Source organism: Heliangelus exortis, chromosome 23, assembly GCF_036169615.1.
Source record: "Heliangelus exortis chromosome 23, bHelExo1.hap1, whole genome shotgun sequence".
In the NCBI taxonomy this organism is placed as follows: Eukaryota; Metazoa; Chordata; class Aves; order Apodiformes; family Trochilidae; genus Heliangelus; species Heliangelus exortis.
Window position 1 is genome coordinate 6,384,482 of NC_092444.1, and position 24,283 is coordinate 6,408,764.

The following is a 24,283-nucleotide window of genomic DNA, read 5'->3' on the forward strand; positions in this document are numbered from 1 at the left end:
CAGAGGAAAAGAGATATTTAGAGAGGAGATGTGTAATTACTGGGTATGAGTTATGGGGTGAAAGTAAGAAGTTTATTCAACCCATTGCTAACTTTTTTTGGCTGGTAAATTATCTGTAGTTTCAGGTTGGAGTTGGAGGGAAGCAGTGGAATAGTTATTTCAAGGCAGACCAAAAAAAAACCCTTTATTATTCTATAAGAAATCTTCCCAAACCCCGTTTTTCCCATTCTTGAGCTGAATAGAGCCAGTTCTGTGTATTTATAGCTAATTCTGCCTGTAGAAAGGCAAAGGAAAAATAACAGAAATGCAAAGTATGAAACATTGGTTGGGTTCTGGGCTCCCGTGAGCTCTTTTGGGGTGACTTTTGTCCCTTTTTCCAAGTGATGGAATTTGGGCAATGGCCTCTTGGAGGCATTAGACCTGGACACCCGAGTTCAAGGTTTGTGGGGTTGCAGGGAAGCTGCAGGGCTGGAGGTTTTAGAGGAAGGGCTGGGAGGATTCATGCAGAGTGTCAGGGACTCCAGGGCTCCCGAGCATCCAAATCGTGTAAAGCCTTCACAGGGGAAAATGATTTAATTTGAGCTGGTTTGCTCTGACAGGCATCTCGGATTCATGCCACTGTGGGGTTTTCTGCCTTGAAAAGCTGGTTTGGATTTGGGTTTCTCTTTTCAGAGCATCACTTTGAGCTTATGTTTCACCTCAAAAATCTCTTCATTTTCCTTTCTTGAAAAACTCAGTCTCGTGGAAAGAAAACACTAAAACCATCTAAAATGTCCATGAGAGGAACTTTCAGTCCTCTGAATGAGCAAAGGCCTGGAGTTTGAGGCATTATCATGGTCTGCTGGGTTAATGAAGACTGAAGCTCTGGTGGGGAGCTCCAAAAAAGAGTTCTGAGTTCTCATGCCACGAGCAGCTCAGAAAGGGCAGAGAGCCATTTCCATGGGCTCTGGTCCTTAGGTTTTAAGTCTGTAGCACTGAGAACCCATCCAACAAAAAGTACTGTGAGTCAACAAGTGTTTAAGCATCACCTTCCCCTCTTCCCTTCCCTGACCCAGTCCATTTGCTTGCAGGCAGCTGGGTTTCTCAGCAATGAATCCAACTGATGGAAGATTCAGCTGATGAATGTAAAATTTCAGCCCTGGTTTTAGTCAAGGTTGCATTTCTCCTTTTCTTGTGGTTTTCCATGCCCTTTGCCTCCTTGGTGAGTGCTGGAGCAGCAGGGGTGATGCTGGGGGCAGGCAATGGGTTGTGGGTGCTGGGCAAGGGTGAGGCCCCAGCAGGTTCTTGCAGGGCTGGCTTGCAAAAACAGAGCCAGGAGCAACGCCCTGCTGTGATTCATGGAGGAAATGTTTCTTTATCTCATTAGTAACAGTTCCTGATGAAAGGGTGCTGGGTTCAGTGCCCAGGATCATCCTGCTGCTTGCAGACATCCCACAAAATGCAGAAAGTGCACAGAAACACTAACAGATCCAGAGCTACTGGTGGTTTTTTGCTTATCTCTATTTAAAAAGAAAAAAAAAAAAAAAAAAAGGGATTTCTGGTTGGCTTTTTTGCTGTTGGCTTGAATATGATCTTGCTCCTTCATCTGCCTGAAGACCTGTGATCCTTCCCAGCCTGAACAGTAGTGTTCATGTGTGTGCACACACAAGAGCAGGACTGAAGGAGCTGCACAGCTATAGCCACAAACATCCCCATTATTTCTAATTACAGCCATATGAAGGAGCCCTGTGTCTCAGAAACTTGAAACTGCCTCTGACAAGCTTCTGATACACATCTGAGTTAGCACCATGTAGCTGGGTGCCCCAAGCAGTTTTACATTTCTTCTCAGTTCTGGAAGTTATTCCCAGTGTTTAAAGGAGATTTCAGAGCTGTGAAACAGGAATGAATCTCCCTTTCTGTAATACACTGCCATCTACCTCCCTGGTTCTGGAGCTTTGATAATAAAAAAATAGCAGGATTTTTTACCAACAACTGATGGGCCAGTCCCCATTTCAGCTCTTGAAAGGTTGTTATCACTTGGCAGAAGATTTCTCCAGGGATGGATGTGTTTCCCCTCTCTTCTTCAGCAGTTCTGAGCATCACCTCAGATTTTGCTGCATTTCTGCAGCAGGCCAAGGGAGTTTCGGGGCATAAATGGTGTGAAACACGTTAAAGGTTTTGTGAAGTAGAGAGAGGAGAAGCGTGGCAGTGAGGACTTCCCTTGGGCTGAGCTGGGTGGAGGTCAGGCTGTGTGTGAGGTTGGACATCTGTGTCTGTGGCACCGTTCAGCTTTGCTGCTTCATGTCATTCCCCTTCACCCCAGGCTGCAGTGTTTGGGGTTTGCTCCCAGGGTTCATGTAAAAAGGGACTGGCCCTGCCAGAAAGACCAAGGAAGGGTGAAATTGTGATGAATCTATAACCTTAGAGCAAATGGGACAAGTGACCATTGGGAAGTGAAGCAGGATGCATTATGCTGCCTGACAAACAAGGTGCTCTTTCCCCCTTGATTGCATTCTTGTCCTTGAAATTTCCTAAATAGCCTGACTGATTAAACCTAATTAAGTGGCTCTCTTGTTCCCTCTGCATTCATTCCTCAAACCCGGACTCAGCAGAGGATAAACACTCCTGACTTCAGCTCCCACCATGCCCACTCCTCTGAGCTTTTTCCCCTCTTCCCTTTCCTTTGGCAGATGTTGATGAGTGCCAGGTCCACAACGGGGGCTGCCAGCACAGGTGTGTGAACACCCTTGGATCCTTCTATTGTGAATGCCAGCCTGGCTCCCGGCTCCACACAGATGGCAGGACCTGCCTTGGTAAGTCCCAGTTTGGAGCTCCTGGACTTCCCCAGTTCCTCACTGTTCCTACTGGTACATGTGTGGCACCCTACAGAGCATGGGCATCGATTTATCCACCCCCAGCCCTCCTCTGTGCAGGTGACTTCAGGGGATGCTCCTGTGTTCCTCAGCATCCTGAACACCTTCCTGAGGTGTCCCTGTCGCTTGGGTCAGGACATTTGCTGCCCTGCAGTGTGGCCGTGCACACTTTTGACTTTGGTGCAGCTCCTTAGCTCGTTCTGGTTCGGGAGAAATCACTCCCAGTGCTCTCTTTGGTGCTTTTGGTTTTGATAGAGGGTGTGTCAGCCACTTAGCACTGACAGACAGAGGGGATGAGGAGCAGCTTCCAGGCAGTGCTCAGCACAGCTCCCTGCTCTGCATTCACCCCCGAGCCAGCCTTTGCAGGAACCTGCACGGCTTTGGAATTCGTCTGCCAAAATTCAGGGGTCTCTGTTCCTGAAACCTGATCCACCCTGGGACTGACTCGGGCAGTTTCTGGAGGCTCTGGGGAGCGGAGCTGGCAGGAGCTGCTCGAAGTTGAGCCATGCCTGGAGCCCCCAGAGCCCCGAAGTGCAGCAGGAAAGGAGCTGCAGAGAAGGCTGGGGCTGCCAGAACGCTGCCCACAGAATTGTTCCGTCCTATTTATAAAATTAGCAACGGATCAGAGGTAAAAATCTGGCTTTCTCACTTCAGGCTAGGTGGCTTTTGTTCTTTGCACTCGTGTAGCAGAAGCGTGCATAGATGTGTTTACTTACCACCCCTCCCTAACAGCTCTGTACCCTCTATCGAGCCAGCTGTGGGCAGGGGGGAATTAAATTCATTTTCCTTGTACAAGCTCAGCACAAAGACTCAGAGGTTGCTCCTCTGCTTATGGCTGCCTCCTGTGCTGCCTCCTGCTACCACTGCCCTGTTGGGTGCCTGGTCCCTGGTGTTCTGCTCCTGTGGTTACTGCAGGGTGGTTTTGGGTCACTTCGTGGTGATTCCCAGGCCCTCGGGTGTGTGCTCACTGCCTGTGGGGCACCCACAAGTACACACAAGTGGCTCTTTCCTTTAGTGCTCGGTCTGCATCAATATTTACTCTGAGAAGTCAAAGGCTTTGCTCTGACTTGATCCTGGAGGTGCCTCTTGGAGAGGTTCTTGGTGCCAGCGTTCTGGACAAGAGTGAGCAGGCAGTGATGGTGGGCAGGGTGCAGGCAGCAGCAGACTCAGAGCTCCCTCCCTCCACACCTCCGTCCTGGTGGAAGCTTTCCCAGCACCAGGGGGGGAGAGGAAAGGATTGACCCTCCCTGAATGCCCAGCACAAGTCGGGTGTGACAGGCACGGAGAGCAACTTGGCTGAGGGATGGAAGCAGCGAGAGCATCCCTGGAAGCTGTGAGTGTGGTGGGGACCCTAAACAGGGCCTGCCCTGGAGCAGAGCAGCTCCTTGGTGCCCTGGAGGCTGAGTGGGGGCTGCAGGACAATAACCTGCAGGGCAATAACCTCCTGTGGTGGGTACAATGAGACAGCTGAGCTTCTGCCCCGTGATGGGCTGCTTTGCATTTGTTGCCTCGGTTGGCAACTACAAAGAAAAGGTTGGGTTGTGTTGGTCGGTACCTAGGAGGAGGTGAAGTGTGATGTACAGCACAGCCAGAGCTGTAGCCTGCTGCTGTGCAGGTCAGAGCAGGGCTGTGTGTGTGTGTCTGGGTATCTCACCCCTTGCAAGGGGCAGAGCAGAGGTGTTGCTGTGCCTGGCAGCTGCTTTCTCAAGCTGAGGACAGCAAGAGGTGCTGGGTTAGCAAGCAGCAAGGCCATCCAGAGAGCATGCTGGAGCCAGAAGGGGGCTATTGCCGTGAAGTTTCCAGTAGTTAGGTCTGTAAAACCACAGATCTAATTCTTTAAATGTTTTCCAGTCCCCACAAAACCCACAAGGGCTTCAGCGATCGGGCAGCGTTGCCTGACCCAGGGGTTCCCACATTCTCAGGGCAGCTCTCCAGGATTAACCTGGACCTGCTCTGGTGGTCACAGCTCAGGAGAACACCAAAAATAACTGGAAGCCACCTTTCCATGTCCTGCTCCGTGTCTTGCAGCAGCTCTTGGCCACTGTTGGTGCTTTGGTAGGCTGCTTTGGTTGTGTCTTTGTCGTCCAAATGTTGCACTCACTGATGATTTTAATAGAGAAGGGAGAGAGAAAAAGAGCAGACATTTCTTTTGAAAGTGAAAGAGAACAAAAAGAGCCATTGGACGTCCTGAAATCACCTCTTTCTTTATCAGAACCACATGGGCAGGAGGCTGACAGCTTCAGGTCCTTCTCCACCGCTTCAGCAGGGGGATGAGCTCCAATCCAAGGCAGAGTTTAATCAGAGCCAATTGCTTGTGTTGGCCTGTGGAGGAGAGAGATGGTCTGTATTAACACACAACATGTTTCTGGAAATTGTCTGGGGTTAGAATAAATCAGTTTGGGATTACATGATGTATCCCCATTTCTATTAGGAGGACTTCAGCTGCAGCAAGCCCAGCTCCAGCAGTGATGTGCACGGTGAGCAGCAGGGCTGGGCTGGGCTGTGGAGCTTTGCATGGGCTCGAGCTGTGTGCTCAGAGGGTGATCCTCTGCCTGTGCTTTGCAGAGGTTTTTCCTTTGCTTGTCTTTTGCAAACAGCTTGCACATTTTAGAAAATGTGACGTTTTCTTTGTCCACTGGCACCTTGCTCAGCGGCTTCTTAGAACTGATGGGTTTGTGTGAGGCTGCAAAGGAAATGTCCTGCTCCACTCTGGTTACAGCTGCTCTCAAGTATTAACTGAGGGCAGGTTCCTGGGATCTGGAGGAAAGGGGATAGGAATGGGAAAGAGGAGCCCAAACGAGGTGAGGAGCTCTCACCACCTCTCTGCAGTGCAAGGTCACGCTCCAGGTTCCCTTGGTTACTGACTCGTGCTAGGCTGTGGTTTTCATCCCTTTTTATCTGTTTCCCAGGTCCAAAAGGGTCAGAGTTGAGGAGTTAGCATCTTTCAGCAGGACTGCAGGCCCTTCAGACAGAGGGGGGATGGAAGTGACCTCCCCCTTGCAGACGATGAAATATCATCTGTGGAAAATCTGTCTGAGCTTTAATTGCAAAAATCTGTGCGATGCACAAGATGACACTGGATTTGGCAATGCTGTCACAGAAATGTTAGAGCTAGGAAAAGCATCTGGGAATGGAAATATTTTTAGAGTGGTTCTGTAAACAGAAAAAAAAAAAAAAAAAAAAGAGAGCAGTAATTAAACCAAGGCCCACAGTGAGGTCTACTGGCTGTTATCCTGCAAGAAGCCAGCTAAGGAGACTCAGAATGAGAAGGCCCTTGCTTTGATGGAAAAAAAAAAAACAAAACAATTGTATCATGTTTCATTTGTTTCATCTTTTTTAATTCCTGATTCTTAAATAGAAATAGCTTGTATCTCAGCAGCAGGAGCCCCCCTGATGTCAGTGCTGCTTCACCCCTCCTGCTCTCTGCAGACACTGCATAGGCACTCACACTTAAAGCCAAGGAGGATGTGCTGGACCAGGAACCTGTGTCCTTCCCCTGGGTGTCCCTACCCAGCTCCAGCTGCTCCCCGTGGCTGCCTGAAACCTCTGAAGTTCCCTCTGTCCTTCCAGGGGAGGTTTTCCCATTGCAAAACTCTCATCCTCACCCACCCTGGGTACCAGGAGAGCCTCTGCACAGCCCTGAGACACCTTGACCTCCTCCCATGTAGAAATCAGGTTTTGGAAAGCCTCCTGTATCCAAATTGCAGGGTTTCTGTCTTCTTGAAGTTTTCGTGACAAAAAAGAGAACCTACTCTCCTTTTTTTTTTTTTTTTTTCCACTCTGAAAAGTTGTCTTTTGGAGGTAGACAAGGAGGGCAGCTATTTATGTTGCAAATCCATACAAATAACTCCATCCTGGGAGGTTATTTTAGACATAAGATGTGTTGGCTTGTCAGACACTGGCCCAGTGCTTTTCCCATATGAAGGAATGTTTTGGCAGCCATTAGCATGGTTTTACTAAAAAAAACAAACCAAACCAAAAAACCCCCAAACAAAACAACCAAAAAACCCCCCCAACACACTCCAAGAAGGACAGGCACATTATTTCTGGATATTTTTTAATATATGCTATTAAACAATTGAATATATCAGAATATTTTGAAAATGACCACCCATCTCTGCTAAAGCCTGAGCACTCTAACTCTGACCTGGAACTTTGCAGGAACGTTGGGTATTTTTGTTGTTTCCTTCCAAAGGAATGAAGGGAAACAATGTCAGCACAACTAACATAAACTGATAGTTCTTGCTCCAGCCATATGTTGTGCATGGCAATGCTTCCACCCTATTAAGTCACTTCTATCCCCCCAACTGTTGTTTAGTTAATTGGAGGCATACGAAGGGAAGTTAAGATTTTAAAGGTTGAAATAAGAGCACTTCTCAGCTCTGACTCAAGGCTGATTTTTTGCAGGGGAAAAAAAAAATTCTACATTTTTGCCTTTTATTGTCCTCCAGTGCCAAGTGGTTGTTTTTCAGTAATATACAAGAGGCTTAATCAGCTTCTCTTCAGCACTTTGGCAATAGAAAATACTCTCTGAAACCCTGGGCTGAGGTGCTGGCAGAGCTGTGCTCCCACCCACCTGTTGCAGAGGTGCCCCTGGCCCTGGGCAGGGTGTTCCACAGACCCAGATCCCTTGGGATTTGGATTCCAAGCAGAGCTTTTTACCAGCACGGAGCTTTCTGGGCTGGGCAGCTCAGCTCAGCTCTGGGCACTGTCATTACCTGCAGGGCTGGTTTGGGGAGAGGTGTTTTTCATTAGGTTTTTCAGCTTTCTTGTTCCTCAGAGTCAGCACATCAGTTGATCCAGGGGTTTGAATAATGGGTCAGAAACATGTGAGACCACAACTGCTTGAACCATTCTGCTGATGGAAACCAGGCCTGGGGTTCCAGCCCAGGCTGTGGCTGAGCTGTGTTGTACCCACAGGCCTTTGATGTGCATTTTGCACACATTCAGGTCTCCTGCAAGGAGGAACAGACTCTAAAGTCCAATTCCCCAGTTCCCACGAGGGGCACCTCTCTCCAGCAGTCCCTGTTGGTTGGTGCTCACCAGTTAAGGATAACTCAGGAGATGTGCAATGGTCTTAGAGAGTGGCATCACTTTGGAGGCACATCATTACCCCAGGGGGGGTCACCTCACCAGAGCCTGTGTGTTCCTCTCCAGGAGGTCCTGCCCCACTTTCTTTTCTAGCTCAAATTTCTTCTGGACACAGCAAGGCCCAGTAGTCCCAGGCTGGTGAAAACAAGCCAGCAAGCTCTGCCTGCTTGCCAGGTGCTACAACCTCCAGCTAAACCTCCTGCTTTTGTTGCTGACCCTGCAGAGAAGTCCCAGACTGTAAGAACAGCAAGATGGGGGGGGAGGAGAGGGCTATTTTAAGGCTGATTAACAAGACCGCAAAGAGAAGATTGTCCACATGTTGGGTCATAAGATCTGTTTTCTGCCGTAGCCTAGGCAAAAACTTCTGTTTTCTGGCTGTTTGAAATCCTTTGGGCAGGGAAGGGCCTTGTGCAAGGCCACACAGACACACCGAGCCCGTGGAGGCTGCAGGGAAACCAGAACACGTCCCAGTGCAGCTCAGCACTGGAGCTGGGGGAGCTGTGGCACCTGCACTGCTTCCCTTCCAGCACAATTCCTGGGATTTCAGTTGTAAGGCAGTGTGAGAAGCCTGCTCACCAGCTTCCCCCTTTGGGGAGGGTCACAGGTTCCCTCCTGTGTAATCCTACAGATCACCAGCCCTGACCCCCCACCCTCTTCTTGCCTCCCAGGAGAGCTGCTGGAAGCTTCTCGTAGCAAGGAGTGACTTTAAGCTGCTACCAGCTGCTGCTCAGGCATTATACCTTTAAAGACCCCATCTCAGGGGGTTGCCCTCTGCCAGGGCAGGGGGTGGCCTCTCTCCTGCCCTGCCTGCAGCGTTCCCAACCAGCAGCAGCTCCCGTTCAGCTCTTCCCTCTTTCCCTGGACGTGTCTGGGTTGGAAATCCCCAGCAGCCGGGCTCTGCTCAAGCGGTTTTTTTCCCGGGTCCGTCCTGGGAGCCTTCACTTCTGTGACCCGTGTGCTGTCCCTTTGCCCCCCAGCTCTGAACACTTGTGCCCTCAACAACGGGGGCTGCGAGCAGGACTGTGTCCAGGTGACCCCTGCCCAGCACCGCTGCCAGTGCCGGCCCAGCTTCCAGCTGCGGGAGGACGGGAAGAGCTGCGCCTGTGAGTCCCCTCCGGAGCTTCACTTGCTGGGGTTTTCGGGGGCAGCTGAGGGCTGGGGGGACGGGGAGCATCCCCGGGGCTGGAGGAGCTCAGGCTGGGATGGTCCCGTCCAGTACGAGCTCGGCGGGATGCGGGGCTGGGGCTGGGGCTGGGGCTGGGGCTGGGGCTGGGGCTGGGGAGGGGGCAGCCAGCTCAGGCAGAGCTGCGGGAAGGCAGAGACATTCCTGGAGCTCTGAGATGTCACAGCGGGACGGGATCTGCTCCCTCGGCTTGCAGACAGCTCCCTGGCTGAGCGGCTGCGGGAGGCGACTCGGAGCAGAAGTTTCATCTGCTTTTGGAGCAGCTGGCACTGAAGGAGTAGGAGCAGGAGGGGAGCCTGTAGCTGTGAGGCTGCGAAAGGAGAAGGAACAACTGGGACGTTAGAAGTGCAGCAGGCTGTAGGGTTTTGTAGCCTCTCCCCAGGTCAGAGATTGAAAAAACCTCTGGTGGAGATGGGTCCTGCGTGGGTCGCAGAGTTTTTTCTATGCACAGCTGGTTGGTGCTCTGTTCTACAAGTGCAGGAGATCTTGGGTTAGTAGGGACTAAACCTGCCCCCTGTGGTTGGACCTGCAGTGAGGAACCCCTGTGCTGACCGGAACGGGGGCTGCATGCACCGGTGCCACAACCACCGCGGCACAGCCCGCTGCCACTGCCACCCTGGCTACCACCTGGCACCCGACGGCAAGGCCTGTGAAGGTAAGAGCCCCAGAGCAGAGCTCCTGGGAGGAAAAAGGTGTCTGGCAGGGAGAAGGAGCCCTCCATCTTGGGAACTGTCAGCATCTGGGAATTTAACAGGGTGATGTTCAGCCCTTCCAGAGGGGTGGCGTGAAAGGTCTGTCCAAGGGCCCTGCTCGAGTTGTCTGAAAAACACTTGAGTTTCGTGAGATACAATTTACTTTGGAAGGAAGGAAGCTTTACTGCACCCCTGAGCTCTTCACTCTGTTTCTTTGTTGGTTTGGACCCCAGTGAAGACTTCAGGGTGCAAGAAAAGAGTGCAAACCTCCAATATCGTAACCACTGTCCCTTTGAAAGAATGTTTATGGCTCAGCCTGCCCTGCTGACGGGTGGCTCATCTCTCACAGATGTGAACGAGTGTCTGAGTGGAGCAGCCATGTGTGCACACCAGTGCCTCAACACCCACGGGTCCTTCAAGTGTACCTGTAACCCGGGCTACGAGCTGGGGGCGGATGGCAAGCGGTGCTACCGTGAGTAGGGGCTTGGTTTCTGGGGCAAGTGTCTGTGCACTGCCTTCTAGGACATGGTGGGGCCAAAGAGCAGTCTTGTTTGAGGAATTTCATGAGCAGGTTCAGGGCTCTTTACTCTCCCACCAAGATAAAAAACTTTGTCTGATCTTTAAAGTTACCACGTAGCTCCTCTTGCTGGTTTAGGCAATTCATCTGGAGACACTTGGCTCTAAACGGGCCAAGTTCTGCTCCTGGGGACTTTGTTGGATGAGTTCTGTCAGCTGCAGATGTGTAACTGAAGAAGGAATTGAGCTAGTGAAGTGATCACATCTGCTCCCATCAAGAAAAGAAATAAACATTATTATGCAAGAATGACCCAGACTGTCCGTACGTCTTTGCTGAGCTAACGCACATCAGCAGGATGGCCCAAAGCAAAACTATCAGCACTTAGCACTGGCTAACTGGTCCCCACAGGTGACAAAAAGCTTAGCAGCTTTATTGCTGCTCAGTTCTTGGTTTTCCCAGTCCTGGAAGGGTCCTTTTTGCCAGCAGGGCCGGTGGCAGCTGAAGCACTGCTCATATTCTGGCCTGGCTCCTCCAGTAGTGACTCCCTGCCATAACCATTAACAGTTCCTCTACTTTGGTGCCAGCTACAGAATTAAGTAGCTTGCTTGTATGAAAAGTGTTTCTCCCTTCCCTTTCCAGCAGGCTTCTTTTATGCCAAACCCTGGTTGACCTCGCATTAAAACAAGAAAGGAAGGACAGAGGGACTGCATCCCTGTTGTGAAATCTGGAAGACAGCCTTTCACTGTGGCACAGCTTTTGGTTTTGACATGCACGGGTCCATTGGGGAGCATCAAGCTCCATTTCTTTCATCTTCCTTCAGTCTGAACACACTAAAAACTCAAAAAATGTTTTCCTGAGGTTCAGGACTGAGTCAAAACTACATGGTACAAGTTTCTTTTAGTTTAAGAAAACTTAATTTACTAGACTGAGGTTTACATAAACTTTGCCAAGCTAGGAAGATGTATGGCTGCTGCTGCTGTTCCTGCTTGCCATTTCTGACATGTCAGTAACATTTGTAGCTGTAGGCATCTGGACATTTCCATAGTTAGCTCTGCTCTGCTGCTCCCAGTTCTAGCTGGCATCAGGACAGCTCTGTACTTCCGAAGCCTGAGCCAACTTTTGGTTGGCAGCACACACTGCAGCTTGTCAGGAATGGGAGCAGTTTTGTCTGCAGTCTGCTTCATCTCAGAGATTGTCCAGAGCCTGCTCCACAAGTCTGTCCCTAAGAGGCTCCGTGGGGAATCGCCTGGGATCCATTGGTTTATTTTTATACATCACCTCCCAGCCCAGCAATGGGAACAAGACTGTTTCTATCCTCTCCCCACTGCGGGTCACTCGTCCTCAGCAGGGCTGTGCACACAAAATCCACGTGCAAGGAGCTGGGCTGGCCCAAGGGAGGGCACGGGTATGTGGTATGTGCAGGGTACAGGGCAGGATCCTAACCAGGGGGCCTTTCCCATCTTTTCCAGGGATAGAAATGGAGGTTGTGAACAGCTGTGAGGTCAACAACGGGGGCTGCTCCCACACTTGCCACCACAGCAGCTTGGGGCCAGTCTGTACCTGTAACTTTGGCTACAGGCTTGAAGAGGACCAGAAGACGTGCACTGGTAAGGCAAGGGGAAAATCAGGGTTAACTTCCCACCTGCCTCTAGGATCCAGGAATCATCCCTGGGCTGGGAACACGTTTCTGAGGGTGGCCTGGTGTCAATATGCTCACTCCTTTCGGGAGGAAAGCCTGAACCTCAGCTCAGCCTCTGGCAGTCAGCTCAGCCAAGGCTGCCCACAGCTGGTCAGGGAGCAGTTTTAACAAGAACTGTCACCACTGAGAAGCCAGCCCTGGATTAACAGCCAGCGCCCTTTGTTTTTCATTCAGATATCAACGAATGTGACAATGGCCCTCACTGCTGTCAGCAAGACTGCTACAATTACCCCGGGGGCTACGAGTGTGCCTGCCAGGCTGGGTACCGGCTGGGCACCGACGGCTGCGGCTGTGATGGTGAGAGAAGGGGCAGCAGGACCCCCCCAGCAGAGACACACACAGAGGGAGGGGATCCCCTGCTCCTGCTTTCTGCTCTTTGTCACCCTCCTGAGTTTGCTTATTCCTGCAGCAGCTCAGTTCTTCCACACACCAGCCCAAACTCGCCACCCAAACTCTCCAGTAACATTTCATAGGGGAAGGACCCAGCTGACCCACTGGTTTCTCCCCAGTGAGTGAGAGATGTGAGCTTAAACTCAGCACATGGTGCTTTGAAACCCCGTGTTCTCTGAATCCCTTAGATTGTGTCACTCATTTTTCAGAGCTGGGTGGCTTCACAGAAGTGCCAGAGGGGATGGCAGCGGCCTGCTTGCTGCTCTGTGGGCAGCACAGGGACCTTGCTCCCATCTGGGACCTTGCTCCCATTACACTGTGGTGTCCTGTGTTTTCTAGATGTGGATGAGTGCTCTGCAAATAATGGTGGATGTGAACACACGTGCCAGAACCAGCTGGGCTCTTTCCAGTGTGGCTGCAAGATTGGACACAAACTGGATGAAGACCGAAGGAGCTGCATCCGTAAGTGCAGAATCAGCTGCACCAGCCCTGGATGGATATTCCTTGTCTCCCTTTCTTATTACAGGGGTTCTGTCATTCTCTTCACCTCTTGAAGATCTTGTATTATTTCCCATTTTGATGTTGTCATCTCCCTGGCTGCTTCCCTAGCTCTAGAGGACCCCGTGGAAGCCCTGGATGCTCGGAGCCCCATTATCCGCCCCATCCCTCACGTGGCAATCCTGCGAGATGAGTTTGCCCAGCTCTTAAATGATGACTATGAAGAAGAGGAGGAAGAGATGGAAGCAAGAGGAGAGCACACACTTTCAGAGAAGTTTGGTGGGTATTTAGCAGCGGTGGTAAATGGTGTGCTTTGCTGGGAAGCCTTCAGAATGAATCATGCATGATGGGTTTCCTTCTGTTGGGTGAGCTTGCCCCCAGGAGTCATAGAACCATTTTCACAGAATCATTCTGGTTGGAAAAGACCTCTATCATCCAGTCCAGCCACTGACCCAGCTCTACCAAATCCAGTGCTAAACCCTATTCCTAAGCACCACATCTGCATGGCTTTTAACTGCCTCCACTTCTCTGGTGCCTTTTCTATGTGCACAGCACAACAAATGTTACAGCAAATGCACGGAGCTCTGTCAGTTCCTCTGCCCAAACTCTCTGAGATGCTGAGGCAGCCCTGGGAAGGCTTTTCACCCCCTGCTCCTCTCGTTGCAGTCTGCCTGGAGCACACTTTTGGCCCTGACTGCAGCCTCACCTGCCAGGACTGCCAGAACGGAGCCACCTGCACGGCGGAAGGGAACGGCTGTGACTGCCCGGCCGGCTGGGATGGTGTCCTGTGTGACCAGCGTGAGTGATGCTGGGCCAGGGGACACAACACCTTCCCTGGCTCTACCCTGACCCTCACCCTCCTCTTCTCTCCCCAGCCTGCCCAGCCGGCACCTTCGGCAGGAACTGCAGCCAGAGCTGCCTCTGCCAGAACGGGGGCACCTGTGACCCGGTCACCGGCGCCTGCCGCTGCCCCCCCGGTGTGGCCGGACCCCTCTGCCAGGATGGTAAGGCAGGACATTCCCAAAAATGTTCTTAAAACCTTCTCCTGGAAGGAAACATCAATATCCCTGAGCTGTGGGTGCCTGGGGTTGTTCCCCAGCAGCTCCTCGCTGCTTCTCACAACCCATCAGTAGAGTGTTTGCTCTCGTTTGATTAATTAATATTACAGCTCTCTCTGGTGCCACTCTTTGATGTTCCAGTTGTGCTCCCCTGAAGCCTTAAAATGTTTTCCACAGCCCACCTTACACTGCTCCCTTTGTTCACTGAAAGCATCTTTCAGCTCTTTTGTTGAATCATCTTGGTGTGAGTGGCTCCAGCACATCCCTGCTCCATCTGACTCAGTTAGTAGGAGTCTTGCATGGAAAAAATGTTTTTTTAATAAGGAAAAGATGGTAAAGGGGATTCTTCACAGAACACAGAACAGTGCTCCAGGTTTTATGCCTTCTCATTGCACTGGAAGAGCTTTGTTACTCCAGTGACCATGAGCAGCCACCTCTATTTCACTGAGCACTTCTGTGGTGGACACAGAAAAGAATGTCAAGAATTAATGTTTAATGAATTTACAGAACCATGGAGATATTTTCTGCTAAAGAAAAATCAAAGCATTGAAAAGTTATGACAGCAGTAGTTACCCAGAGCATCCAAAGGAGCTATCACTGCTGTTGGTGTTTGTTTCTTGCTCCCAAAGAGTTAAAATCTGGAGGGCATAATCTAAAAGCACAAAGAGTGAAACAATAAGAGATTCAGACAAAAAGACTTTCAGACAAAAAAAGGTCAGGAGCATATGGGAACTATTACTGAAGGAGGAGAACAAAGCAGAATGTAAATGAATGCAAGAGATACCCCAACATTTTCTTTCTGTAGGAAGGAGGTGATTGAGGGGTACAGAGAAAAAGCAGGAAGATCAGATTAAAATAAACAATGAAGAAGTGATCTATTGTCCCAGGGTGGCATTTCCTCTGCTTAAACCCTCTGCTGTTCTTACTGTTCAGGAGAAGGCATCTGCTGCCTGGCCAGATGCTGGCTGGCACGTTCTGCTGACACAGTCTGTCTTTCATGTGTTTCTAATATTAAGGTCTTTAGCATAACAGAGAAAGAACAATAATTTTATTCCCTTAATAGTGCAAATATCACTGTTACCTATCAATAGGAACAGCCTCATGGGTTGAGCTTTCTGGCACAGCCTTTGCAACCGAGTGGCAGAGCTGGTGGGTGCCCTGTGCAGGGACAGGAGGGCTGCCAGGGCAAAGAGGGTGCTGGGCTCATGCAGGGAACCTGATCCCTCTTATCACCTTATTGTGTAGAGGCACAAGAAAACCAAGCCAGCTTTCTTTCCAGCACCTGCTGCATCCTCTGCCCGGGCTCATTTCTGGTGCTTTGGGCTTGGTTTGGTTTCCCTGTGGCCTGCCAGAAATATGAGGACAGCCTGAAATTAGCTCATCTCCCCATGCAACCTCTCTCTATTACTAGGGTGTCCCAAAGGATTTTTTGGGAAACAGTGCAGGAAAAAGTGCAACTGTGCCAACCGGGGTCGCTGCCACCGGATCTACGGAGCCTGCCTGTGTGACCCTGGCTTGTACGGGCGGTACTGCCACTTGGGTATGCCCCTCCTCTCCTTTTTTACCCCATATTTATGAATCTTGTATTATTCTGCAGCCACAGCCTTTCTGGGCACCATCCCTGGGAAGGGCCAGGGCTGGGTGGCAAACTGTTTGTCCCTGAGTATGCTCCTCCTCAACTTTTTACCTCATCTTTATGAATCTTGTATTATTCTGCAACCACAGCCTTTCTGGGCACAATCCCTGGGAAGGGCCAGGGCTGGGTGGCAACGTGTGTGTTGTTTCTCCCTGAGTATGTTCCTCTTCACCTTTTTTACCCCATATTTATAAATCTTGTATTATTCTGCAACCACAGCCTTTCTGGGTACCAATCCTGGGAAGGGCCAGGGCTTGGTGGCAAAGTGTTTGTCGTTTGTCCCTGTGTAGGCTCCTCCTTACCTTTTTTACCCCATATTTATAAATCTTGTATTATTCTGCAACCACAGCCTTTCTGGGTACCAATCCTGGGAAGGGCCAGGGCTGGGTGGCAACATGTCTGTCCTTTGTCCCTGAGTATGCTCCTCCTCACCTTTTTTACCCCATATTTATAAATCTTGTATTATTCTGCAACCACAGCCTTTCTGGGTACCAATCCTGGGAAGGGCCAGGGCTGGGTGGCAACGTGTCTGTTCTTTGTCCCTGAGTATGCTCCTCCTCACCTTTTTTACCCCATATTTATAAACCTTGTATTATTCTGCAACCACAGACTTTCTGGGTACCAAACCTGGGAAGGACCAGGGCCAGGGCAAACTGTTTGTCCCTGAGTATGCTCCTCCTCACCTTTTTTACCCCATATTTATAAATCTTGTGTTATTCTGCAACCACAGCCTTTCTGGGTACCAATCCTGGGAAGGGACAGGGCTGGGTGGCAAAGTGTTTGTCCCTGGGGGGGGGGTTGTGGTGTGTGTGTGACTGTCCCCTCTGCCTCCAGCCTGTCCCAGGTGGGTGTTTGGTGCTGGCTGCTCAGAGGAGTGCAGCTGCCTGCAGCAGAACACCCAGGACTGTGACAGCAGGGACGGCTCCTGCCGCTGCAAACCCGGCTACCGTGGCAAGCGCTGCGAGGAGGGTGAGTGGCCACAGGGCACCCATCCATCCCTTCTGCCCCACAACCTCCCCCTGACCTCCCTTCCCACCCTCCCCAGCCTGTCTGTTGGAGCTGGCAGTGGAGTAACTCGAGGTGTTGTTCCTTTCCCCTCCGGCTGTGAGCAGACTGTGAGCCTGGCTACTTCGGCGATGGGTGTAAGGAGAGGTGTAGCTGCTCTCCCCACGTACCCTGCGACCACGTCACTGGACGGTGCCAGAAGGAGTGTCCCCAGGGCTACCACGGGGACAACTGTGACCAAGGTAGGGCAGCTCCCAGCCTGCCTGGAGCTCACCACGCCTCACGCACACAGAGCACCAGGAAAAGCCTCCCAGGACTCCTGTGCTCTGTCAGAACACCCTGTCCTGCTCTGGGTAAAAAGCTGAAATGGCCACAGGTCTCACTTTATCCTGCTGTGGGCATCTTGTTTGTGTAGATGGAAGTGGTAGATACTTGGTTATCTTTCTCCCCTCTTTGAAGTCTTTATTCTTCCAGGCAGTCGATGCTCAGCAGATTGATATGGTATTTTCTGCTCTATTTTCTCTTCCATGTTGAAGATCTATTTGATCTGCAAGTGGAAAAGAAAATTTTATATTTCATTTATAGAATGAAGATATAATTTACACTAGGATTTAAACTTCTGCCTCTGTATGAACTTCCTGGAGCAGCTCCCTGCTCTTCACAGAAAGAGTTGGCAGTATGGTAACTCCTGCCCAGCTCTGTATGGAACTCGGGTCCTGAGGGCACAGCTCTCAAGGTGCTGGGTGGTAGCTGGGTGGTAGCTGGGGTGTCAGAGAGTTTGAATTTCCCCAAACAAAGGTGTTTTGAGTGAACCTAAAGGCAAGGAGTCATTGGCATGAGGTGATGATTATAAACCCTGAACACGGTCCTTGGAAGGTAACTTCTGCCAGGCACAGAGCTTATCAGCTACAGAAGGGACAAACTTCCCCTCTTGTGAGGCTGTTTCCTGCTCAGCCAGCTGGAATTAACAGCAAATGCAGAAGGTTGGACTCCTGAAGTCCACACACTGCAAAGAGAAGAGATGCTGCATGAGGAGGCTCCTAGTGGTCAGCATCCAATTCATGATTCAAGCATCCCGGGAATTTCTACCCCAAATTGGGTTTCACCAAGCATTCCATCCACACCCACCCCAGAATTTCTAGCTGTTAATCTGACTGTGCTGCTAGCACATGATTGTCTTGCACAACACCACGACTGGTGGCTTTGGTCTGGTGGCCAGAGCAAAAAGTCCAGATTGCCACAAAAAGTTCCAGTGCCAGCAAGTGCTAACAGAGCTCATCAGCCCCAGGAGGAGGAGGAGGGAGCAGCTGTGTCAGGGGCTGTGTCCCCTGGCAGGGGTCCTGTCACCCCTGGACCTCCTCGTGGGGGGACACTGCTGCCTGCAGAGCCACGCGGCGCCGCGGCAGCCCGGCCGTGTTCGGTTGGGATATTTTTAAAAAGAATAAGAAAGGAGCCTAAGCCTGTAGGGGAGAGTCACAGGAAATAACACAAATATTTGTATAGAAATAGTAGGCTCTTGGCTGTTGTTTGGATCTGGAAATTATTAAAGGGTGAAGAGAAAACATCTGCCATCAATTAGCAAAGAGGAGGAATAACAAAATCTCCAGTGTGTCACTAGAAATCTCCGTGCTGGTGTGCTTTTCCTCCACGATTTGTGGCTGCTGGTGTGTTTGCATCTGCCTTACCAAGACTCATGAGACGTTGACTTCAGTGAGTAAAAAGGGCTGTGAGCACTGAGCTTGTGTAGACTGGAGTAGGATTTCATGATCTCCAGGTCTGAGCCCTTCCCTCTGCAGACTGTCACTGCTGGGTTGTGTCACTGGGTACAGAGAGCAAACTGTGGCATCTGTCCTACCCACAGCACCCAGAGCAGAGCAAAAGGGAAGCACTGGCTCCTCCTCTGAATGGGGATGCTCCTTCCTTATCACTTTCCATCCATGTACCTGCTGTAAGCATCACTGCTTCCTAAAAACCCAGCATCCAGCCTCTGGAAGGACTCATCCAGGGCAGCCACAACCCTCTCAGCATCTTCTGAAAGTCAAGGGATGGCAGTGGAAGGGCTGGGACAGGTTTTTTCCACCAGCTGTTTTTGGGGGGCAGTTTTCACAGACTGTTTTCATTGCAGAGTGTCCGGAGGGGAGGTTTGGAGCTGGCTGCCAGCAGTTCTGCTCCTGTGGTGGAGCACCCTGTGACCCGAGCTCCGGGCAGTGCCGCTGCCCCCCGGGCTGGACCGGCCACCGCTGCGGCCAAGGTGAGGAGCCAGCAGCAGCAAGGGCACAGAGGTAGGGATTTAGGCCTGTAGCTGATGTTTTTCTTCTTGCTAAAATTAGCTTTAAAGGTATCTAGTGCAACTAGAGTCCTCTGCTTGGAAAATGAGGGGGAAAAAAAAAAAATGCAGGGTTTGATGGTAAGTCTTCCACAGTAACCTCAGCTGGCTTAGTCTGGTGTTGAAGCTGAGTGGAGTATGAGCAAAGAGCATACCCAGGGAAAAACATGAATATGCAGTTGTTGCAGTCCTTTACTAACATAGGACAGGAGTCTTTCTTTACTGATATGTATTTTTAATTCTCTTTGCCGTATTACTCTTTAACTGATGAAAAACTAGAGAATTTTAAACTGAAAACTTGTACGTGATTAGAAGCTATTACAGCAGCTGGAAGATATTAATCATATGTAGGTGTCCTGCTCCTGATAGTTTGAGAAAGAAACCCACACTTGCACAGTGCTTACCATATATTTTGAACTGACTTCTCTCCAGGCCCTAGAGACACTTAGGAGCAGTTAAATAAGGATTTCTCCACAGTTCTTAGCCCCTGGCTTCCTCTTAGGAACTAAAAGCTGGGGATGCTGACTGACCCTTTGCCAGCAGCACCATTTCCAAGCAAGGAGCCCTCGTAGCTCCCCACTGGATGATGTGAATCCAAAATTAACATTAAAGAAATGGAGTGAAATCAAGGTAGCACTTACAGAGGGCTCACAGAGCAACCTAGTCCTTGGGGACCCACTGCCCTGCCCCAGAAATCAGAATTTCCCCCCTGACACCTCGGTTCTGATCCCCATGCCTCTGTGTCCTCTCTCTCTGCCCATGCTCCAGCTTGCCCTGATGGTCGCTGGGGTCTGGGCTGCCAGGAGATCTGTCCCCAGTGTGCCAACAATGCCAGCTGTGACCCTGTCACCGGAGCCTGCCTGTGTCCCCCTGGCTACACCGGCCACCTCTGCCAGGATGGTGAGTGCTCTGATGCTGGGGCCTTTGTGCCTCAACATCCCCAGTGGAAATAAGGAATATTTATTGACCTGGAGAACCTGCTCCAGCCAGCAGAGCATCTGCTCCTGGCCAGGCACTGCCACGCTCAGCAGGGCGAGTGCTTTTGGGGCTGGGTCCTTCCCTGGATGTCCCTCTAGTCCTGTCTTTAGAGTGGTGACTTCTGCAGCAGCAGAAAGGGAGGTTTAGTTCCTCGCTGAGCACCACACACATCCAGGCAGCTTGGTGCCCACGGTGGCTCCGCAGACCCCGCTGGGGACAGAAGCCGTCACCGCGGTGTCACCGTGGCCGTTCTCCAGGGCTCTGGGTCTGTGTTGGCAGCATGTCCACCTGGCTGGTTTGGCCCAGACTGCCAGGAGAGCTGCAGCTGTGGCAACGAGGGACATTGCCATCCTGTGACGGGGACGTGCAGCTGCCCGCCGGGCTGGACAGGCTACAACTGCCAGAGAGGTACGGGACCTGCTCCCTGCTACCCACCGCTCCCCACAGACACTGTCCTGGCAAAGCTGCCCTGTCACTGGTGTCACTGTCACCTTTGTGTAGTGCCTCTGCCAGAAATATCTCCCTCTGGAATCCTTCAGGTTTCTCTGCCCTGCTGGTGCCTTTTCTTTCTGCTCTTGCAGAGCACATCCCCACCAAACACACCCTCACATCCCCTCCTCACTGCCTTTTCAGAGGACGTCTTTGTCCTCCTGCCCAAGTTGTGATGGACAGAGTGACCCCCACGGAGACAGCAGCACTGTGCCTGCCTGATGCTCCCCAGGGGAGCAGGGCAGGGTGCTGGGGGCTGATCCCCCCTCTCTGTTCCAGCCTGTGACGCCGGGCGCTGGGGTCCCGACTGTGCCCATCCCTGCAACTGCAGCGGCAGCAGCGGGGGCTGCAGCGCCGAGACGGGACGGTGCCTCTGCCAGCCCGGCTACACCGGGAGCCACTGCCACCAGAGTGAGTGCTGCTGGGGGGTACAGACCCCACAGGTCCTTGTGAAAAAGCGTCTCCCAAATGATTTTATTTCTCTTCAAAGCCTGAGCTCCTGCCTCAGCTCCCTGCGGATGCCGGGAGAGGACAGCAGGTTCCTCAGGTTCCTTTCTTCTGCTCACCAGAGTGCCCGGAGGGATGGTTTGGGCTGAGCTGTCAGCACCAGTGTCAGTGTGAAAACGGGGCTGCCTGTGACCATGTCAGTGGGGCCTGTACCTGCAGCCCGGGCTGGCGAGGAACCTTCTGTGAGCACGGTGAGTTCCTGCACCAGCTCCCTGTCAGGGGCTGACCTTGTCTGACCTTACTATCTCGTACCAAAGAGAATCCCTTGGAATGGAGATGGGGAAAACAGTGTGACTGCAAGCTGCTGGGCCTCTGGTTTTAATTCTGAAGGGAAAAGGTCTAGGAAAAAAAAGAAAACCAACTGATAAAATGTGAGCGAGGAGTCAATTTGGCTGCTGTGGTGGCCATGTGTGTACACATGTTACACACAGGGCCTTGGAGCAGCATCTCCAAGGGAAGCCATTGCTCTTTTGATGCATTTTCCTGTCCTTCAGAGCCCACAAAGGACAAGGACAGGCAGCCCATATTCTGCTGCCCTGCTGGGGCAGAGCCATTAGCAGGCTGCTGTCACAGTGCTGCAGCTTAATGGCAGCAAAAAGGGCCACCAAGAGGCACCTCTCCTCTTGGTGGGAGATTTCCAGCTTGCTTTCTCTAGACATTTTGTGGGGATTTATCTTTTGTATTTTGCAGCCTGTCCTGAGGGATTTTATGGTCTGGAGTGCCGGGAAGCCTGTGACTGCCTGAATGGTGCCCACTGTGACCACATCACTGGCCAGTGCCACTGTCCCCCAGGCTGGGATGGTCCCCGCTGCAGCCAGGGTGGGTGTTGGGTGTCCTGGGATACACCCTCAGCAGCTGGGGATGGGATGAGGGGATGGGATGGGATGGGATGGGATGGGATGGGATGGGATGGGATGGAGCAAGGCCAGAGGTTTTGGTTTCTGTTTGCCACGTGTGATTTCTCTGTGTGGAAGTTGGTTGTGTGCTGCAGAGGAGTATTTGGTTTTGGAGAGGGACTGGAGGGGATCTGGCTGAGTCATTTGTTGTGGAACGTAACAAGGGTTTGGGCATACCACAGAATAGTTTCCAAAGAGATGAAATGATGTGACATTGAGGCCAGCAGTGTCCTGTGTGACTGTTTGGAGGTCAGCCACCTGTAGAGTACAGCCTTCCCCAGCCCCCCCAAAGCAGCCACGAACCACTGTGGGTTCCTCTCCTAGCCCCATTGGGTTGGGGTGGTCAGCAGGAGTCTGGCTGATGCCCTCCACCCCCACTACCTAACAGTCATGCCTGCTTCTGCTCCCACGAAGCCTGCCAGGAGAACAGGTACGGCCAGGACTGCAGCCAGACCTGCAGCTGCTCCAACGCTGCCTCCTGCCACCACGTCAGCGGCCGATGTCTGTGTGCGCCTGGCTGGACGGGACCCACCTGCCAGGAAGGTAACACACCTGATGGGCACTTCCTAACCCAGGCTGCCTGAAAAAGGCCATTTTGCCAGGGGGAGGGGGGGAGTTTTTAATGGGGCAGCCACCACAGAAAGCTGAGGCAGCAGGGCCAGACTGTAATTATCCGTGCAGCGCTTCCAGGTTCATTCACAGAGAGGAGCCCGGAGCTTCCCTTCTCCAAGAGCACCAGAAGTGTGCTGACTTGCACTGGGAGGGACAGTGGCTTTTGTTTCACACCAATCCACCCAGCTCTGTCTCTGCCAGGCTGCCAGAGGGGGTGGTTGCCTCTGGAGCTGTGCTCTCACGGGGGTGTTTGCTTTGCTTTTCCTGCAGCCTGCCCGGTGGGCTTCTACGGAGAGAGCTGCCTGCAGCGCTGCCTCTGCCAGAACGGTGGCACCTGTGACCCTGTCACGGGGCTCTGTGCCTGCCCGGTGGGCTGGACAGGCTTGGCCTGTGAGCTGGGTGAGTGACTGTCAGTGGCTGTCCCGTTTTGGACTTGTTTTCCCCCGAAGGCTGGCGATGGCATGCTCAGCACTGGAGGTGCACCCATGAGTGAGGGGTGGAGGTGGTGGTGGTGCTTACAGGGAGGTCCCCGGGGGTGTTTGTTTCACAGCGCGGGCGTCTGGGGGTGTTTGTTTCACAGGGTGGGTGCCTGGGGGTGTTTGTTTCACGGGGTGGGTGTCTGGGGGTGTTTGTTTCACGGGGTGGGTGCCTGGGGGTGTTTGTTTCACGGGGTGGGTGTCTGGGGGTGTTTGTTTCACGGGGTGGGTGTCTGGGGGTGTTTGTTTCACGGGGTGGGTGTCTGGGGGTGTTTCACTCTGTGCCTCCCTGCAGAGTGTGCCCCAGGTGAGCACGGGGCCGGCTGCCGGCAGCGCTGCCAGTGCCAGCACGGGGGGCTCTGTGACCCCCGCACCGGGCACTGCCTCTGCCAGCCCGGCTGGACGGGCCAGAACTGCCAGAACCGTAAGTGGGGTATGGGGGGGGCCTGACCTGGCACTGTACAAGGAGGGGAGGGGGACATTTTTAAGCCAAAGACACAAAATTTGGGTTTCAGCGCAGCAGGCTCCAAGCAGGGATATGAGGCAGGGCAGCAACCCCTTTGCCTCTCACCCCACTGCCTGTGTGGTGAAAGCAAAATGCCATTTTTGTATTTTGCTTTTTGCATTCTGCATTTGCGTTTTGCAAAATGCCATTTATTTGAAGAGGAGCAGGAGTTCATCTTTCTTTGCTCCTCGCAGGGACAAGTGACCTGTTTGGAGAGTGGTGCAGGGACTTACAGGTTTTGGGTTTTTTTATTGAATTCATTCATGAAGCAGAAGTGACAATGAGGTTCGTAGATCTTGTGCCTGTAGTGCTGACTGCTGCCTGGTTCTGGTACTGCATGTTCTGGGTTCTGCACTGCTTGCCCCAGCAGTGATACCTTTGTGGGCTGGCAGGAGCCACCAGCCCTGCCACAGCCCCACTCTGCCTTGGCAGGAATGAAAGGGACATAAACAATGGGAAGCAACTGGACTGGAACAGACCCACATCATCGGCTCTGTGTAACTTTTTGTCTCTCCTGTGTTTGCATCTCTGAAGCTTGCCCCGAGGGGCTGTTCGGGGCACGCTGTGAGGAGCCCTGTGACTGTGGGGACAACGTCTCCTGCCACCACGTTACTGGTGCCTGCGATTGTCCCCGGGGCTGGAGGGGCCGGCGCTGCGAGAAAGGTGAGACAGGTCCCTTGTCCCATCGGGAGAAAAATGGCTTTTAATAAGAGCTACAAGTTGTGGCAAAGCGTCCTGAGGAGGTGACAGCCTGAAAAAGTGGCTTTTGGGTGGCTGCAAGAAATGCTGCCCGGCTGGCACCGAGGCCGGGAGCTGTCAGAGGTTTTGGGCATTAAAGTGGACACTTTTATCTCCTTGCTTGTTTTCCCACAG

The 24,283-nt window shown here is 52.0% G+C and overlaps 1 protein-coding gene across 4 annotated transcripts in view; it reads left to right on the forward strand.

Annotated features, from left to right (window-relative positions):
* Positions 1-24,283, forward strand: part of MEGF6 (multiple EGF like domains 6) — a 75,367-nt gene that overhangs the window by 44,853 nt on the left and 6,231 nt on the right. For all 4 annotated transcript variants that reach the window (XM_071766746.1, XM_071766750.1, XM_071766749.1 and 1 more), the window contains 23 exons: positions 2,670-2,792; positions 8,921-9,046; positions 9,659-9,781; positions 10,168-10,290; positions 11,805-11,942; positions 12,209-12,331; positions 12,764-12,886; positions 13,034-13,201; positions 13,589-13,720; positions 13,798-13,926; positions 15,392-15,520; positions 16,451-16,585; positions 16,729-16,863; positions 18,747-18,872; positions 19,716-19,847; positions 20,205-20,333; positions 20,694-20,825; positions 20,984-21,112; positions 21,612-21,740; positions 22,232-22,360; positions 22,700-22,828; positions 23,201-23,329; positions 23,945-24,073. In XM_071766746.1, the coding sequence (XP_071622847.1) occupies positions 2,670-2,792; positions 8,921-9,046; positions 9,659-9,781; positions 10,168-10,290; positions 11,805-11,942; positions 12,209-12,331; positions 12,764-12,886; positions 13,034-13,201; positions 13,589-13,720; positions 13,798-13,926; positions 15,392-15,520; positions 16,451-16,585; positions 16,729-16,863; positions 18,747-18,872; positions 19,716-19,847; positions 20,205-20,333; positions 20,694-20,825; positions 20,984-21,112; positions 21,612-21,740; positions 22,232-22,360; positions 22,700-22,828; positions 23,201-23,329; positions 23,945-24,073 (3,000 nt within the window). The remainder of the gene's footprint in view (positions 1-2,669; positions 2,793-8,920; positions 9,047-9,658; positions 9,782-10,167; positions 10,291-11,804; positions 11,943-12,208; positions 12,332-12,763; positions 12,887-13,033; positions 13,202-13,588; positions 13,721-13,797; positions 13,927-15,391; positions 15,521-16,450; positions 16,586-16,728; positions 16,864-18,746; positions 18,873-19,715; positions 19,848-20,204; positions 20,334-20,693; positions 20,826-20,983; positions 21,113-21,611; positions 21,741-22,231; positions 22,361-22,699; positions 22,829-23,200; positions 23,330-23,944; positions 24,074-24,283) is intronic.